Here is a 17896-nt window from a genome sequence, read left to right on the forward strand (position 1 = left end):
GCGGTCAAAATGCTGGGAGGCTGGCGAGGGGGATTTCAGAGACATGTATTCCAGGTAGCGAGACATCTACAAAGACAAGCATAAAATGGAACCCGCAAATTGGCCTATAGACCCATAAATAGTTACCCCTCTTGCATGCCACTGTTGTAGAAATATCATGTGATCCAATTGCCCTGGCTGCTCACCAAATAATAGAAATCCACATGATCTGCCCCAGGGTCCAGCTCATTCCGGTCCAAGATATAATCCACCCGCACTTCCTGTTCCTGGTCACAGGGCAGCTCCTCCTCCACCTGCTGGATCTCTAGGAAGCTGTTGCTCTCAGAGTAGAAAGGTTTCAGCCAGTTGAAAGCCTCCTGGTGCACTATTGCAATGGTGTAGAGATCCCCCTCGGTTATGTTCACAATGGAGTATCTGCCCTTCAGAGCAAAAATGCATGGCAAGCTGTCAGAATTAACCAATGGAGGTGCCTACAAAGGCGGGAAATACGCAGTGCGACCACCAGAGTTATATGTCCAGGGCCCCATGTAATCCACAGAGGCAGAAATTACAGCAGAATCTACCCCCAGCTGCAGAACTGAACTCCAGGATATGAGCTTCCTTTTTCTTTTCAACTCTGTTTTGAACACTCATGATTTCAGAGAACTTAAATGTGAACTGCATGCAGTCAGTAATGCCTGCCTGAGTCTGCAGACAGCCAGAGAGGTATGAACTGCCCATTCATTGCAATAACGTGTTAACTTGGAAACCTACAGATAACAGTTACAGGACAACATTGTTAGCTGGATATTTCTGCAGTGAAATAGTTAATGTACTTGTCCCAGAATCCCAGCCTGCCTTCTGCACTTCCCCAGGTGCCAAAAGTCCCAGTTATCCCCTGCTCAACTGCCCAAACCTCTAGCTTTCTCTAACATCTATAATGCAACTATGTGTCCTCAGTACCAAAATATGCAGCAGATTGAAAAATGAAAGTTATGAGCCAGAGTAAAATAAATTGAATTTAATATGAAAACAATGTTACCCCTTTTGACCCAAGCAGCTAGCCAAAAATGTGGAGTCTTGTAGTGTATTCCGGTGGGGAGCAGAAACTAGAGTCAGGCATTTCTTTGATGCAATGTTTTGTGTTTACAAGGAATGTACAAAGTCCAGTTTCTCTGAGCACAGGAGGAACCAAACCACAGGAGCTACTTTCCTTGCTCACAGCCCCAAACCTTTTAGCCAGAATCCAACCCAACACCTTTCTCTAAACTTCTCCCAGGGACGCCGCTCCATGATCAGTCCAAGCTACATCTGTAGCCTCCTTCTCTGCCTGTTTCTATCAGTTTCTTGGCTCCTGTTCCTGCTTCTCTCTCCCACACACACATCTCCCCAAAACCGTACCCAGCAAAGCTCTCCATCCACATAGTTGTAATTTCTGGGCAAAGTGATAGATGCCTTTGTTTTGGGGGTGATGTGGGCCTGCATTTTGGGTTAGGCCCACTATTGTTTCTTCTTTGAACCCAAACAAAGGGCATCCGTTAACCTCACCAGTTTCAGCAAGGCTATAACAATGAATGACATGGGCTACTCCAGGGGTTGCATTATTCATCCTCAATATTTATGTCAAGCAAAGCTTCCATGTCTAAAAATGACCTGCAGCTGCCCTGATATTTCCAGCTGTCTGCCCCAAAGTGCTGGAGGAAGCAAAGGGGCCTCGCCACAGAATTTAGGCCCAGTTTGCTGCAGAGCACTTGATGCTTTGTACATAGAATACATAGCCACGGTACTGGGAACAGGCTATGGAGACTTTCACTGGGAAGTCATTCACTGGTTGCAGTGTCAGGGGAACAGAACAGAGCCAGAGTGCCAGGGAAGACAATGTTGAGCACTTCAGTTGTAGAGCACTGGTTCCAATCCAGCTCCCAGGCTGTGGGGAATGGATGGCAGTGGGGGATCAGGAAAGGGGCTTTGGCACATATACCTCTGGGACACTGGTGCCCATTCAGTGACAGGTATGTAGGTGATAGCATTTCTCAAAATACATCTTAAAATCTGCCTCAGAAGCAAGGAGAATAAAAGATATTGCCAAGGTTACAAATAGTGGAGGGAAACGGGAGACTGCAGAGGGAGATATAATTGTACTTAAGGAGGCTCCTCCTGCCCAAGGGAAGCACTTCCTTTGTTGGGACATGGGACATTGGGCTGAATTGTTGCGATGGAGCTATGAGTCTTCCTGGTCAAGGCAGGCAGCTAACAGGAAGGGCTCATTAAAGCTGCCAAGGCAGGCAGAGCAATGTGCAGTACTGGGAGCCAGGAGTCCAAGGTTCCACAGCCTGCTTCCACTTCTTCTGATCTTTCTTCAGATCCCCCCCCTAGCTCTGACCCTGCTTTGTCCACCTCTGTGACTCACCCTCAGAGAAACCAGAGTATTGTTCCATTTCGCAGTGTCTAGTGAGAAGTGGACTTCACCCTTCTCATCTGTGACGTATGGCAGGTGCGTCTCCACATCATTGACATCCACAGTCAAGTAGACAGTGTGGTTTTTGACGGGAACATCATTGATGGTAAAGCACATCTGCAAAGAAGAAAGGGAAATAAACACCACCTGTTCCAATAATCGCTGTGCTTGGGGGGTTGGGAGACATGATACCCTCTACGTGCTGGAAATCAGGTGAGTTCTGGCACTTAATACTAACCCTTTCCACATAAAGGCTCAAAGTGCTTGATAGGTTACAGGCAGAATATAGGGGTCCTAATGTCCATTGCTGAAACAACATCAGCAGCAGAGTAACAATATGCAGGAGTTTTGGACAAGAAGGAAAGGGAGAGACTAGTGGGGGCATTTTAAGGACAAGAAAGATAATTATCTTGGCCACAGAGTTTAACACATCTTTTCCTTTACATAATAGTACAGAGTTAGTCCTTAAAGATTGGAAATGGTTAGGACTTCAATTTTAAATCTCATCTGAAACTCCAGCAGCGCAATTCTTCCTAGCCCACACTGGGGCATTAGGTCCGTACTGACCCAGAGGGGAAAGTATCCCCTATTGAGCCATCTGCTGCAGTACCATGCTCTCTAGCACTGCACTAGGGCATTGGGGTCAGACGTGATTGCTGTCAAATCACTACACAGTCGTCTATGCTAGGCCTGACGTGACTGTGCAAAGACCTTTCTAAAGATAACACCATCCCCTGCATGCATGTCCTTACAGAGACAGATCTTTAAGAGCAGAAGAGTACATCACTCTTGGAGAATGTTGAGAAATGCTCCTACAAGCACTCCAGAGACCACAGAATCCATCTTCCAAACAGTTAACTCCCCATACTTGGTGACTAGGCTAGGAGAGAGGAGGGAATGTGGGGGGGGGGTGTCAGAATTTCTCATAAAGGTGGACAGAGAGGATCCAATCCTCAGCTGGCATAAATCAGCATAGCGCCATTGACTTCAATGGAGCAACACCAATTTACACCAGCTGAGCATTTTCCACATAGTTTATTCCCAGCAATATTATTCTTGCCTCTCCCCCATGCCTGCCTCCCAAGTATGAAGAGAGGTCACTGCCTTGGGAAGGGAAGGGGGAAACGTGTGTTACCTTTCCCATGTATGGAAATCCAAGTTTGTAAAAGGGGTTGAGATTGACAAAGTTCACCTCCACCATCTTGGTAGCGATAGCAGCTGAGACTATTCCCATGTTCGTGGCTCCTGGGTGGAGAGAGGAGACATCTGTTAAATGCTGACTCATTTGTTAAGCACTCCGCACTAGAGGAGACAAAAAAATAAGGCAAGTGTCCTCCCCATGAAGCAAAAAGAAAAGGAGGACTTATGGCACCTTAGAGACTAACCAATTTATTTGAGCATAAGCTTTCGTGAGCTACAGCTCACTTCATCGGATGCAGCTCATGAAAGCTTATGCTCAAATAAATTGGTTAGTCGCTAAGGTGCCACAAGTACTCCTTTTCTTTTTGCGAATACAGACTAACACGGCTGTTACTCTGAAACCTCCCCTTGAAGCTTACAGTCAAAATGTTAGCTACATAACAAGCCTGAGCCACATCCATATGGACACTGAGACTTGAACCCACAACTTTCAGCACCAGCCACTATTACTAGAGCCAAAGGAGCAGCTCTGTTACTTGGGGGTAGGGAGGAGGCTGCTCTGGTTACTGCAGCCAGTCACTATGGGGAGACTTTGTCACACCAACTAAGGCAGTTGATTACTGGCTGATAAGATGCACTGGGAGAGCCAAGGGACTGTGTTACTTTAGTAAAATATGTCAAGCTCTGTTTACTCTCCCATGTCTTCCCTCCCATGTGCAGTTGGCCTGGAGAGGACTTATGACTGATGAAGGTTAGTGTTTGAAGACCATGCAGAAGAAGCAAGTCTTCAGGAGGGACCTGACTGAGGAGAGGGTTGGGAGGCAATCAGACTGGGATTGGGATGTTATTCCAAGCACAGGGGACAGCACGGAGAAAGGCATAGAGATGGCAGAGGGGGGACGTGGAGGGCTCAGACAGAACAAAGAAGGACACAATAGGAGATGATGTCAGAGATGTAGGCTGGGGTGGAGCTGTATCAAGCCCTAAAGGCAGGGGAGAAAAGCTAGCGCTCGATACAGTGCGCAATGGGCAGCTGGTGGGGGTTTGGAGTGTGGCGTGTTATGGTCTGATTGATGGATGAGGAGGCATTTGGGGCAGATTAGAAGAAAACAGTGTTGGTATTGGGGATGCCAGAGAGCAGAAGAAGGACAGGAATATGTGAACAAGACTACATAGTCCTTAGCATAGGAACTTATTAAAGAGACTGTGGTGAGGGACTAATTGTGGGGGAAAGACTCTTATGCCTGACTGGGGACATAAGGATAAGAGGCTGCTTAGCCTACGGCTAGCTATGGTTCTGTGGCTGATTGAGAGTCACGTTTTGTGGAGCTGGAGCTTACTTTAGTGACTAGCTGGTGACTGTTGTTGGACGCTATTTGAGGAACTAAGAAATCTAGTGAGCAGGGAACCTAGAAAGAGGAATTCTAATCACGGGTATGGCAGAAGACTAGTGAGCCCTAATACACAACATAACCAAGACACAATGGAATTCAGTCCCCCTGACGATACCAGAAACTGGAAGTGGCTGAGGCTTGGCTGAAAGATACGAGGTTAAAAAACAATCTGTACTGGAAATGGAGAAGTGTGGAGGGAACCAAACACAAATGCAGTTAGTCAAGGGTTTCACGGCAAAAGAGTAGCACAGGCCGCTGGCTATGTCTCCCCTTTCCTCTTCCCCTCCTGGCGTCCTCCCCTCCCCCGCACCTGTTCCTTCTTCTTCCAGTTCTGCTGCAATGAAAAAAGAGCTCCTGTAGGCAGTGCTGTTTACTTCTAGGTCATCCATATCTACTGTAAAATTGGCACAACCTTTCTTGTTCGTCTGGGGACATAGATGGAGAGAGAGAAAGAAAGATGCATGAGTGAGGCTGTGGTTTATAGATGTTGGGTAGTCTTAAAAATCCTCCCCTCTGTCCCATGACTGCTTAAAAGTACATCTTATCAAACCCCTGGTGGACTCCTCACTTAGGGAGAGGAGAAATGACATTGATTAGACAGGCACCGATGAATGATATATCCATGGCTGCAGACAAAAGGTATGTTTATTAGAGAAATCACACACATCCCTAGAGAGAACTGGGACTAAACCCCATGACCTTAGCTGTAAAAACACAGGCTTTGACAACTTGAGTTAGGCCGAGCTCAGCCAGCTAGTGTTGGTAGAGGGTCTTTCCTATTCTCTGCCTGTTGTACATAATAGTTTAGTCTCTTAAGGCCAAAATACTTTGGTTCCAGTACAGTTGTTGAGCTTAGTGTGTGTGTGCTGGGTGGTGTTGGTGGCCTTTGATACACAGGACATCAGACTAAATGATCTGGTGATCCCGTCTGGCTTTGGAAATCTCTGACCCTCTCTGAGGGTATGTTCAGCCCCTCCGATGCAGAAGAGAAGGCAAAGTAGTACTGTTATTGTGCTCTGTGTCTAACACACATGGTTTTGCTCCTGTTAACCCTGCAGAGCTCATACAGCAGAGAGCTGGAATCCAACCTGCCTTGTGCCTCATTGGCAGAATGAGGTTCCAGCTCCAGAGCCTTTACAGCTGGTTGGGTTGTTAGTGCTGCAAAGACCCAGTTGGACTTTCAGGTCTCAGCTTTGAGTACTGACATTTAGAAAATCCTCGTTTGACTTGTAGATTGAGTGAGGAGGATCTGGAGTCATTGGGAGAAGAAGAATATGGAACAAATTGTGTATGGGGGTTAGCTATGAAGCATCCAGTGCTGGCCCCTGTCAGAACCAGGATACCAGAAATTAGATCAATAATCTGTTTGATTATGGGAGGAAACAGACCCCTGGAATAGATGGAATAATTGGTGGTCTGATCTGGTTTAATGAGAAGTGAGCTGCGAGAGACAGTGATCTGCTTCCATGGGATATGACGGAGGGTAATGGAAGAAGAAATTCCTCCTGTGGGATACTGCTGCACATTCTAGAGGGCTTAGCAAACACAGACATTCTGTTTCCAGGCTGTTGGTCCATTTACTTCCCTAATCCTGTCTCCCAAGAAATGAGACCTCACCCATGTCCAATTACTCAGGTCAAGCCAGCCCTACAATACTGCCCCCCGCCAACCATTCAGCATTGGCTTCTGTCAGTTATGGGAGACAGGGGGAGCAGGACCAGTGCTTTAATGTAGTAATTCAGGTGGCAAGATAACAGGACAGATCTATTTATGATCTGCTTCGGTGAGGCAGGAGAAATAATAATCAGACTAGCTGGACCAGGGCACATTAGAAATGCCTAAATACATTATATGGACTGACATTCTGTTCTTGGAGGTGACTGTCATCTCTCCTTCCTCATCTGCTCACCTGGCTCATATACTCCCCAATTCTCGTAGACAATATCCTGTTTTCTTCTTGTTTAAGGAGATCCATCGGGCTCCAAATCAAAGTGACCTTTATCTTCCCCTGAACAGGTTTCCCATAGGTGTACCTGGATCAGAAGGACAGAAAACACTGACAGATGTATCAGATAGTTCAGCAAAAAGAGTAGAATGAAGGGCACTAGCAACCCCTTCCGAGGGAGAAGATGGATATTAAAAGTGTCTACCTCTCCAGCCACTGCACCCCCTTTGAAATAAGGAAGAGGGCCTGAGATGTCTGCAGGATATACACCCCTGGAAGTCACCTCACTTGCACTGTATCCTCTTTAAATGGGGAACAGGATCTGTATGAAAGGATCCTCCCCAATCAGTATCTCCACTGAGGTCTGGGCTTTCCCCACGTAGCCCTTGTGGCAGAGCTAGTCGGCAGTTCTGTCAGAATGTTTTGTTGATGGAAAATTCACTTTCTGCAAATAAAGGCATTTTCTGTGGAAAATTTTCAATTGTCAGGAAAATTTTGATTTTTCCACTGGAAAGTCATTCCCAACATTTTGGCTCCCACACTTCTTTGCAGCCCCCCTGGCAAGCTGCCAGGGGCAGCCTTACAGGCTCCTACTCCCCAGCTCCAGAGACACCTGCTAGGTGGACTGCTGCAGACCTGGGGTTACCAGGGTTTCCAAGTTTCTGGCTTGTCAGAAGCCCTGGGAGACCCAATTTCCAAGCTCCCAGCATCTCCAAGCTGTCTGGCTCCCTATCTGGCAGGTTGTCAGGGCTCAGGGCAGCGTGAGGAGTCTTGGAAATGTTTCAAAATGGTCAAAACCACATTTGGAAGCTGTGGTTCTGTGGTAAATTCAGATTGTTTTTGTTCTGTTTTGGAACAATGGTGTGGGGTTTTTTTTGTTTTTTGTTTTTTTAAATTCAGGAATTCCAGGTTCCGAACACTTCTACTTTGTGTCTCTTCAGACATATCTAATGATTGGGTGTTGGAGGAATCTTTTCCTTGCTGTGATTTGGGCCCCACCACTAGGAGAGAGAAGACACCACTGGAGGACCTTACGCTCCTGCCAGTACATTGGCAGCAAGAGGCCACTCTCTGATGTGGGGGATGGGACAGCGACAGAGCAGTGCCACTCACCTGCCACAAACCGTGAACTGAAATTCCTCTTCTGAAGTGGTGACCAGTGGCGGAACGTTAAACACCAGCTCAAACTTGGGCAGCTCTGCAGAAGAGAGTTGGGAAGGGGGGCAGGTTGAGAGCATAAGCCAAATAGGGGAACTCACCCTCTGCATCCACAGCATAATCTCTGAAACACTGACCCAACACTAGATGGATATGGAGAGTAACTCACCCTTAGGAGGGAATGGGTACCATCAGGCCAGGGGTCCCGTGGAGAGAGCAGTTGAGGGGTGGAAGGGAGCAGGAAGTCAGGACTGAGTTAACATGGTGACTGAATTCTGCCTCACTCCCAGGAGACTGGGATCCCTCCAGACTAGGGGAGCACCGATTTTGTGAAAGCAAAGCCCTGGCCTGAATGAACATGGAGACTAAATTGCTGGAGGAGCTGTCAGCACAGGGCTAGGGCCCCATGGTGAAGGTCTGTGCACTGGTACATATGTGTAGTTGGAGCTCAGGACTGAATGCACATTGGAGCTGAATTCCACTCTCTCCCTCCAGGGTGGGACTGGGGTGCCACCAGGGGAGCAGTGTGTGGCTGGGTGAGTGAAGCACAGGATGGAAAGCACTAAGGACTGGATCAGGGGAGGGGACTCTGTACCCCAAAACTGAAGTTTACCTAAGTGGAGAAATCCAATGAATAGAAACATGGACTCTAGCAGGGAGGCTCCCATTACAGACTTCATTCCCCAGCTCCTAATGCTGTCTCACACTTCCTTCCAAGACTAACCATATTCCTCCACCTTGAAGGTTGCCTCAAGCCCTCGAGGCATATCCTTGTCCACTTTGATGGTGTATTTCCCCATGGCTGCTTCAGAGGCCAAGGGGAAGGACAGATCCACAATGCCTTGTCTTGGCTTCACGTCCACCCACTGGCTAATCCGGTTCCCATTGGGATCCTGTGCAGGAACACACATGCATAATCACATGTGTTCAGATATGCACTGCTGCGAATAGTCATGTATGCATGCACAGCCACTCAGAAGCACAGTCACACACACACAGAATGAGTGAGGACAGTACCAGGGATCACAGCCCCATGCATTGCCCCGATGCACAGGCTGTCTGAGGCGGTCACAGCCCGCCCTGAGTCTCCTCATCCTCTTTGGGTTTTTTTGGATAGCTGGACATTCCCCTCATTTACTGTTGCTTCAAGTCGTGCCTCTACTTTCGCTCTGGGCCATTAACTGCTGGTAACACTGCAGGGGCAGGGTGTTGGGGCAGGGTACAGCCAAGATGCAGATATCTTATCTCTGATATAGCAATTTAGGGCATGGCGCCCTCCTGGAGTACAAAGGGCATGATGGAGCAGAGAAGAAAGCTCCCAGATGTCAGCTCCTGGTCACTCACCTGCAACAGCACCAGGGGATACTGCAAAACACAAGAGAGAAACAACATCACTGTTACGTAGAGAGCAACAACGTCCACGTGCCCCAGCATCATTAACACCCAGCCACTGGCCCCACCTCAGGAGAGCCTGCCCCTAAACTCAGACCCAAACAGTCCCCATTTCACACCAAGGTCTCTGCTCCCTTTGCCACAGGAATGGAGGGGCTGGGGAGGTGACCCCCAGAGGTGTGTTCCCCATGGAGTCCCAGGCCCTGTTGTGGTCATTGCACTGACAAATGTACCCTAATTGTGAGCTCAACTGTGAAGTGATTCAGGCACTGTGTTAAGATCATGCTTGGTAAACAAGACAGTGAGACCGAAAATCAATGAACCAAAATTGGTATGTTGGAAATTGGACCTAACTGGTGGACAGAATAATAGGGGAGAGGCTATTCTACCCCTTGCTCCCTTTTGGAGAGAAAAATTGGTGACTGGAGTGAGCTTCACCATCATGGCTGCCATCCTCACTGTCTCCTGGGACCCTGGACGTTCTTTATTCTAATCCTGAGAGAAGTCCTAACCAGACTGGGACAAAAAGGGAAGCCAGATGACACTGTCACATCTACCAGCATCAGCTAAATCCCAAACACAACTTAGGATGTGAGACTTTGTCACACAACCCCCACCACCAGTGCCCCACCCCCTTTGTGTGCTCTTTTCCTTGCCTACCTTATTTCTTCTCTTTCCTACCCCTCTCCTCATGGCACTGAGTCACAGAACACAGGTCAGCTGACTCAGGCTTGCAAGACTCCGGCTCATGGGCTAAAAATAGCAATGTAGACATTCAGCTCAGGCTGTAGCCTCATCCTCTACACAGGGTCTCAAAGCCTGGGCTCTAGCCCAAGCCTGAGTGTCTACATTGCAGTTTTATGACCCCACAGGCCAAGCCCTGTGAGCCTGAATCAGCTGACCCGGGCCAGCTGTGGCTGTTTCACGGGTCTTTTATTGCAGCATAGACACACCCTCAGAGTCTGGCTTAACTGGCCAAGACTGTATCTTTTGCAGCACTGCTGTAAGCCTGTGACCAGAAAGAGGCAACTAAAAGCCTGATGTTGATAAAAGTTTGCCAGGTCTTGGGAGTGGCTGACAAACCCATGTGCCAGGCCTGTGTTTTTCTAGCAGTGAGGTTGCAAGTGAAAATCAACCTCGGAGACAGAAGCTGCATTTTCTGTCTTTGCTGGTCTTTTCTCTTCTTAACAACAGCAGCAGCAACAGCTCCAGCCCATTTCAACTAACTTCTCTTTTCCCCCCAAAAGAACAGCTGTTACCATCTTTGATGCTACCTAAAAGCCTGTCAGAAGGGGGGTTTCCTTCTAAAAGCTCTCTACAGCTAAAGGGAAAGGGAACAAGGGATATTATTTAAATGAAAGCCTTACTTAATACTTTACATTTAAAATGCATTAACTGTCTTTCCTTCTTTTCTGGATCTTTAATGAAAGGTTAGCTTGATTTTTAATGGTGTGTGCCTTGGTAATAAGCAAGGTGTCCGTATGCCAAACTCTGAACCTTGTTTGACACTGTTTACACTAACACCTTCGACTCTCTGGGCCCCTTTATTCCAGTTAAATTAAAACAATAGGAGCTATCCCAGCCCTGTTCTCTATTAATAGCGAGCACACAGGGCAGGTTAGGTGTCTCTCACTAGTGTAATTCCTGTGGGTATCACTCTGTTTATCTGCTGAGACTTGGCACATTCAGCACACTGATGGCCCCTACTTCCTGGAAAGCCAGAGGGATACTCACCACTTTATCTATGGCCTTAAAATCCTCATCAAGGGTCACAATTCGAAACTTCACTGAAGAAATACAGAAAGCACAGCAAGTTACTCAGTGTGCAACAGACCCCTGGATAGCTCTGTACCTCCCTTCCTATTCTCAGATATCCTCTCCCTGTTCTTATCCTCAGAGCTACTGACCCTTTCCTGAAGACCCCCTGCAATAACACACTTCTGCCTATGATGGTTTATACGCAGATGAGGCTTGGTAAACTCATTACATGTGTCCTGGCATAATAATAATAATTACTTTTATTTATTTAATTATTATTATAAAACAGCAACTCTTCTTGGCCCCTCCCACCTGTTTTCTGTCTGGTCTATTTAAACTGTAAACTTTTGAGGGCAGGGACTGTCTCTCACTGTGTGTTTCCCCAGCAGCCAATACAATGACATCTGGTGTGGTGTTTCTAGGTGCTGCTCTAATACAGACCATAATAATACTCTGGTAAAAGCTCTAGGGGATGTCCCATGACCTGAGTAGCCATGGCCTTTCTTTCAGGTCCCACCTGAGAGATAGTACTTCCACCACCATAGTGCCCCTGAGCACCACACTGGGGCACTGGGGACACTGCTGACTCAGAGGGGAGAGCATCTTGTAGTGACGCACCTACCCCACTCCCTGCAGCATCTGGTGACTTAGGGATCTGTTTTCCCTCAGGCCCTATCCAGCATAGCTTGTTATATCTGAGGAGATCACCATCCCCTGCTGTGGACAGCCACCGAGTCCCCACCCCCAAGCTCCATGTGCCTCTTGCCGTTTGTACCTGTCTCTCCAGGTTTATAGAAGGGCTTGTCTGTGTCTATGACAATCCTTGCATTCTGTCCTCTCACCAGCACCTTCTTGCGGCCCTCGTAGTTCACCCTCTCCCCCCTGTGGATCACTGCATGCACAGAGGCCACTTCATCTGCCTGAGAGATGCAAAAGAAACTGGCACCTCAGTGGCAGGACTGAGATCCGGAGGCCACTTTGTGTGGGGAAGCTACTCTGCCTACCCACCCAGGGTAGGTCCTAGGAGACAGGCCTTTATCTGCCATCTCCTGTGTTCCCAGGAGATGATGGATTAAAACAAATCCCCATTCCTCCTATCTCTCTCATCCTCCCCCTCCATAGGCTTTTTCCTCCTCTTCTCCCTCCCATACCCATTCTTGGGCTCCCCTTCTTCCCCTTTGCCCCTCCTCTGCCCATCCTTCTCCTATTGTCAAGGTCCCCATTTTCCCTCCTCCTCCTTTTCCCCTGTCTCATGCCAGCCTCCATATCTTCTCCTCCTCCCTCCATTTAGCTGTGCTAGTCCCTGGGAGTGTGTGTGTGTTGGGGGGGATTGGAGCCCTCTGGTTTGTGGGAACAAAGGGGGTTGGGAAATGTGAGACTTACTGGTTCGTTAAACTGTTTTTCCCTAGGAACGAAGGCTGGCACCTGCAGAATGGGGGTGGGGTGGGTGAGTTGAGGCAAGAGGAAAAAAGAAAACAAATACATCAGTGAGATTTTATTTCTCACACACCAGGATGGTAAATGGCCCCAGAGCTAAACAACCCCAAAACTGCAGGACATTGGAGATCTGGATCCAAATTCTGTGGCTGGAGCCCATTTCTAGCCAACCTGATCCTAAAGGAAACATTTGGAAGGATAAGGAGCAGGAGGGGGCATGGTGGGAGGTGGTGCAGTGATGATCCTTGATTTGTTATTGTAGGGTTGCACCACTTGAAGACCAACCTGTAAAATGGACCCTGCAGACAGTATTCTTGGACTAAGAGAGGCCTCGTGTAGTCTGATGTGGAGCCAACTAACACAGCACTGGAAAGACTATTATACTATACACAGTTCAGTGCACCTCAGCACCAGGGTGATATCAATAAAGCCCAGGGACATCCAGTGACGAGCACCACAAATAGTTAGAGAGCAGTTTTACTCTGAAAAATGACTCTGTAAGAATGACTTTGTTGGGTTCCATGTTTATTGTCTCTCAGGCTAGCTCAAAGGGACTCAGTTTCCAAGTAGAAAGGTCTTTTCTAATTGCATACGCCCCCTGGGCTCTGAGAGTCATACTGGGCTTTTTCCCCTTCACCCACATCATCACCTGCAATAAGGCTCTGCAATGAGAACTTAGTAATTCTTTTGTTGATACACAGATCAGACCAAACTCCAGCTCCCTCTCACTGGGCTGACTCTGTGGGAAGAACAGGTGTGAAAGGGAGCAAAACCAATGTGTCAGGAGAGTCAGGAACCATGACCCTGAATGCACATAGAAGCTCATGTGTTACTGGGTAGGAAGGGAACCACTTTACCTAATCACATTTTAGGGCAGAACCACACTCTAAACAAACTAGAGTGACTGATTTATGAGGAAAGAGGAAAATAACTTAGTCTATATACATTAGATTGGTTAATGAACTACGTAAACACCAAGGAAGAAGAGGTCTGGTTTTCCTGCAGGGTTTAACTAGGATTAAATGGCATGAAACTGAGCAAAGTAGTAAATTTTGGTTTAAATAATGGAAATCCTTTCTAGTCAGTTAGACTGTTGGGTGCTCTGCCCAGGGGTGGTAGGGATGGACTGAACCTGCTTGGTTAGAGAAGTCAGGGTAGCATCGCACACAGCAGTGGAGTGTAGCATAGAGTGCACTAGGGGCAGAGGACTCATTTCTGACTTGGAGGCAAGAGTGCTCCCTATAGAATCAGGAGCAGCACCTGAGCTCACCTTGAAGCTGATGCACTCAAAGATTCCTGGCTTCTCCACATCCTTCTCCACCAGGGTGTGATTCTGGGTTTGCATCTCCAAGGTGACAGCCACGTGGACAGTCTCAGGGAGGGAGCTGAGGTGGATGCAGACCTTCTCATGGCCAGGATGGTGAATGATGGCTGGGATTACTACCACATAGTAACTAGGAGGAGAGAGAGGAGATGGGGAAATGGGGGATGGGGAATTCAGTGTCTCAGGTGGGCAGGCCAAGGGAGGACCTCTCTACTTCTCCAGCATGGATCAGAGAGGTTTTATAGACCCTGAGTGGAGGAACTTGTGGTACACTTCCCTTCCCATCCCAGCAGGAGGCAGTGTGCCAAGTATGGAATCAGAGCATGGCACAATACACTGGCATAGATCTATCATACCCAGGAGATGGGTGTCTGATTCAGGGCAGGAGCAGTCTAGCCCAGTGTGTGCAGACTTTTCCAGTTGCACCCCCCTTACCATTCACAGAATTTGTCATGCCCCCCCCCCACTTGTAATTTGAAGTAGTCCCTTACTTCTGTGCTGCTGCTGGCGGCAGTGCTGCCTTCAGATATGGGTGACCGGAGAGCAGCTGCTGCCAGCCAGGGCATTCACGTTGTTTGCGGTGTGGGAGGACTATTGTTTTAATCCCACTCCCGTCCCGTCCTCACAATACCCACTCTAATTTTAGCCTGCTCCTGCTATTATGGCACTGGATCCTGTGGGACCCACGGGATCCCAGTTTCTTCCTCCTCCCACCCCCCAAGAACTTCTTGCCACTCCACCCTCCTCCCCCAGTTTACACATCACTGCTCTAGTCCATTCCTTAGGTCCTCATAAAAAAAAAGTAAGAGGACCAAAAAATGCTACCATGCTTAAGCAGCAGAGTTAAAGAGGGGATTAGAGGCAAAAATGCATCATTTAAAAATTGGAAATCAAATCCTAATGAGAAAAATAGAAAGGAACGGTGGCAAGTCAAGTGTAAAAGTATAATTAGGTGAGCCAAGAAAGAAATTGAAGAACAGCTAGCTAAGAACACAAAATCTAACAGCAAAACAATTTTTCAGTAGATCAGAAGCAGGAAGCCTGGGGGCCACTGGATGATCACAGGTGCTAAAGGAGCACTCAAGGAAGACAAGGTCATTGCAGGGAAGCTAAATGAATTTTTTGCATCAGTCTTCACAGCAGAGGATGTGAGGGAGATTGCCACACCTTAGCCATTCTTTTTAGGTGACAAATCTGAGGAACTGTCCTAGATTGAGGTGTTGATAGAGGAGGTTTTGAAACAAATTGATAAATTAAACAGAAATAAGACACCAGGACTAGGTGGTATTCACCCAAGAGTTCTGAAGGAATTCAAATATGAAATTGCAGAACTACTAACTGTGGTATGTAACCTATTCCTTAAATCAGCCTCTGTACCAAATGACTAGAGGATACATTAACACTTATTTTTAAAGAAGGCTCCAGAAGTGATCCTGGCAATTACAGACTGGTAAGCCTAACTTCAGTACCGGGTAAACTGGTTAAAATTACAGTAAAGAAGAAAGTTATCAGACACATAGATGAACACAATATGTTGGGGAAGAGTCAATACGGCTTTTGTAAAGGGAAAAAATGCCTCATCAATCTATTAGAATGCTTTGAGGGACAACAAGCATGTGGACAAGGGTGATCCAGTCAATATAGTGTATTTGGACTTTCAGAAAGATTTTGACAAGGTCCCAAACCAAAGGTTCTTAAGCAAAGTAAGCTGTCATGGGATAAGAGGGAAGGTCATTTCATGGATCAGTAGCTGGTTAAAAGATAGGAATCAAAGGGTAGGAATAATTGCTCAGTTTTCAGAAGGGAGAGGGGAATGGAGCTGGGTCCCCCAAGGGTCTGTACTGGGGCCAGTGCTGTTCAACATATTCATAAATGATCTGGAAAAGGGGTGAACTGTGAGGTGGCAAAATTTTCAGATGATATAAAATTACTCAAGATAGTTAAGTTCAAAGCTGACTGTAAGCTGGGTGATGAGGTGACAAAATGGCAAATTAAATTAAATATTGATAAGTGCAAAGTAGTGCACACTGGAAAATAATCCCAGCTATATATACAAAATAATGGGGTCTAAACTAGCTATTAACACTCAAGAAAGAGATTGGCATCATTGTGGATAGTTCCCTGAAAACATCCACTCAGTGTGCAGCAGCATTCAAAAAAAGCTAACAGTGTTAGGAACCATTAGGAAAGGGATAAATAATAAAACAGAAAATATCATAATGCCACTATATAAATCCCTGGTACACCCACATCTTGAATACGGCATGTAGATCTGGTTGCCCCATCTCAAAAAAGATAAACTAGAATTGGAAAGGTGCAAAGAAGGACAATGAAAATGATTAAGGGAATGGAACTGGTTCCATGTGAGGAAAGATTAATAAGACTGGGACTTTTCAGCTTAGAAAAGAGACAGCTAAGGGGGGATATGATAGAGGTCTATAAAATCATGAATGGTGTGAAAAGAGGGAACAAGGCCAACACCAAAGATCTCATTTTCAGGGCCATGACCAGGGTAGGGCAAGTGGGGCAGCCACCCAGGGTACAAGGCTGCGGGGGTGGAAAAATGACCAAAAAAACCCCCCAAAACCCTCAAAAGGTGGTGCAAATATGCTTGCTTGCCCTGGATGCTAAAATGCCTAGTTACAGCTGTGCTCATTTTCATAGGTGCTAAGCATCCACAACTCCTATTAAAGTCACTGGGAGTTGCAGATGCTTGGCACCTCGGAAAATAAGGCCCCCAGTAGCTCAGCACCTGGAATCTAGCCAATTCAGCCACCTCCCCTCCTCTCCCCACAATGACTTTTTTGTCTACTGAGCCCCAGCAAACAAAAGTGGAAAACCTTACGGATTCAGAGTTTCTGGAGCTGCAATTGGGAGCAGAGCCAGGGCCCAGAGGAGCGATACTCCCTGCATTGCTTGGGCTGGGACGCACAGCTGGTGAGATCCACACTTAAATCTAGAGCAGCTGGCTATCGACTCCAGGGGTTGAGTTCTAAATATCACCACACAGACTCCTAAGTCCAAAGGGTGCTTGACCCATAGGGTATAGGGATCTCATCTCCCCTGGGCTAATTACATTGACAATATTTACCCACCTCCACTAGGAACTTGGCAAAGGCCACATATGACCAGACCTCCTCCTACCCCATTCTGGAATGTGTCTGTGACCAAGTGTGTAAAAAAAGTCTTTGATAATGACTTATGGATCTCATCCCTGAGCTGGTGAGCTGTAATACAGAGTGAGTAGGTATAATGGGAGTAAGAATCTTCACATGTGTCTGGCACGGCACGTGACTATAGCATGCAGTGAAAGTTAAGGTTGTACACCAGTCCCTATCCCCTGTTCTCAGCTCTTCTACAGGGGGAAGTGCAGCCACTGTCTGTTCACCTCCACAACAATCCACCTCATCCCCACCTCAGGGAGATAGCACCTTTAGATCCGCTGCAGGCTGTCATCCATCTCGCCACTCCCCTCTGTCACAGATCTGATCAGGCTGCCTCTGTTGGCAGCCCACCAGGTTGCTGTGAGGAGACAGTGGCTGCATCCCTGGGTGTTTTAATCCCCCAGAGGCTGAACAGAAGCCCAAGCACTATTGCAGTTTTGGGTCCCTAGGCACATTCTCAGTAAGGGATTCCCCCTCCTGCAGTGTATTCCGGGAGGTTTTTTATCTCTTTCCTCTGAAGCATCTGGCCATGGCTGGTGATGGGACACTGGGCAGGGTGGGCCAGTGACTCTGAGGTGGCACCGAGCATTCTCTCTCTCAGGTACTGGGCTGGCTGGGTCTTGCTCACATGCTCAGGGTCTAACCACTGACCATGTGTGGAGTTGGGAAGGAATTTCCCCCCAGATTAGTGGGGACCTTGCATGGGAGGAAGTTTGCCTTCCTCTGCAGGGCGTGAGTGCTGGTCAC

General features: G+C 47.4%; 1 protein-coding gene across 2 annotated transcripts in view; it reads right to left on the reverse strand.

Moving 5' to 3' along the window:
* LOC311525815 (alpha-2-macroglobulin-like protein 1) overlaps positions 1 to 16969 on the reverse strand; it is a 49453-nt gene extending 32484 nt beyond the window's left edge. Inside the window, exons 1-13 of one of the 2 annotated variants that reach the window (XM_084638207.1) lie at positions 16831 to 16968; positions 13932 to 14115; positions 12608 to 12649; positions 12000 to 12144; positions 11201 to 11253; positions 9419 to 9439; positions 8799 to 8967; positions 8030 to 8114; positions 6881 to 7004; positions 5282 to 5396; positions 3573 to 3682; positions 2390 to 2554; positions 186 to 419 (exon numbers count right to left, since the gene is read on the reverse strand). In XM_084638207.1, coding sequence (XP_084494333.1) covers positions 186 to 419; positions 2390 to 2554; positions 3573 to 3682; positions 5282 to 5396; positions 6881 to 7004; positions 8030 to 8114; positions 8799 to 8967; positions 9419 to 9439; positions 11201 to 11253; positions 12000 to 12144; positions 12608 to 12649; positions 13932 to 14115; positions 16831 to 16898 — 1515 coding nt within the window. In that variant the 5' untranslated portion in view covers positions 16899 to 16968. Of the gene's footprint in view, positions 1 to 185; positions 420 to 2389; positions 2555 to 3572; positions 3683 to 5281; positions 5397 to 6880; positions 7005 to 8029; positions 8115 to 8798; positions 8968 to 9418; positions 9440 to 11200; positions 11254 to 11999; positions 12145 to 12607; positions 12650 to 13931; positions 14116 to 16830 lie in introns of both variants that reach the window. The other variant, XM_084638208.1, reaches the window with a different exon arrangement.
* Positions 16970 to 17896: the final 927 nt, after the last annotated feature.

Source organism: Lepidochelys olivacea (assembly GCF_965140295.1).
Source record: "Lepidochelys olivacea isolate rLepOli2 genome assembly, chromosome: 1".
In the NCBI taxonomy this organism is placed as follows: domain Eukaryota; kingdom Metazoa; phylum Chordata; order Testudines; family Cheloniidae; genus Lepidochelys; species Lepidochelys olivacea.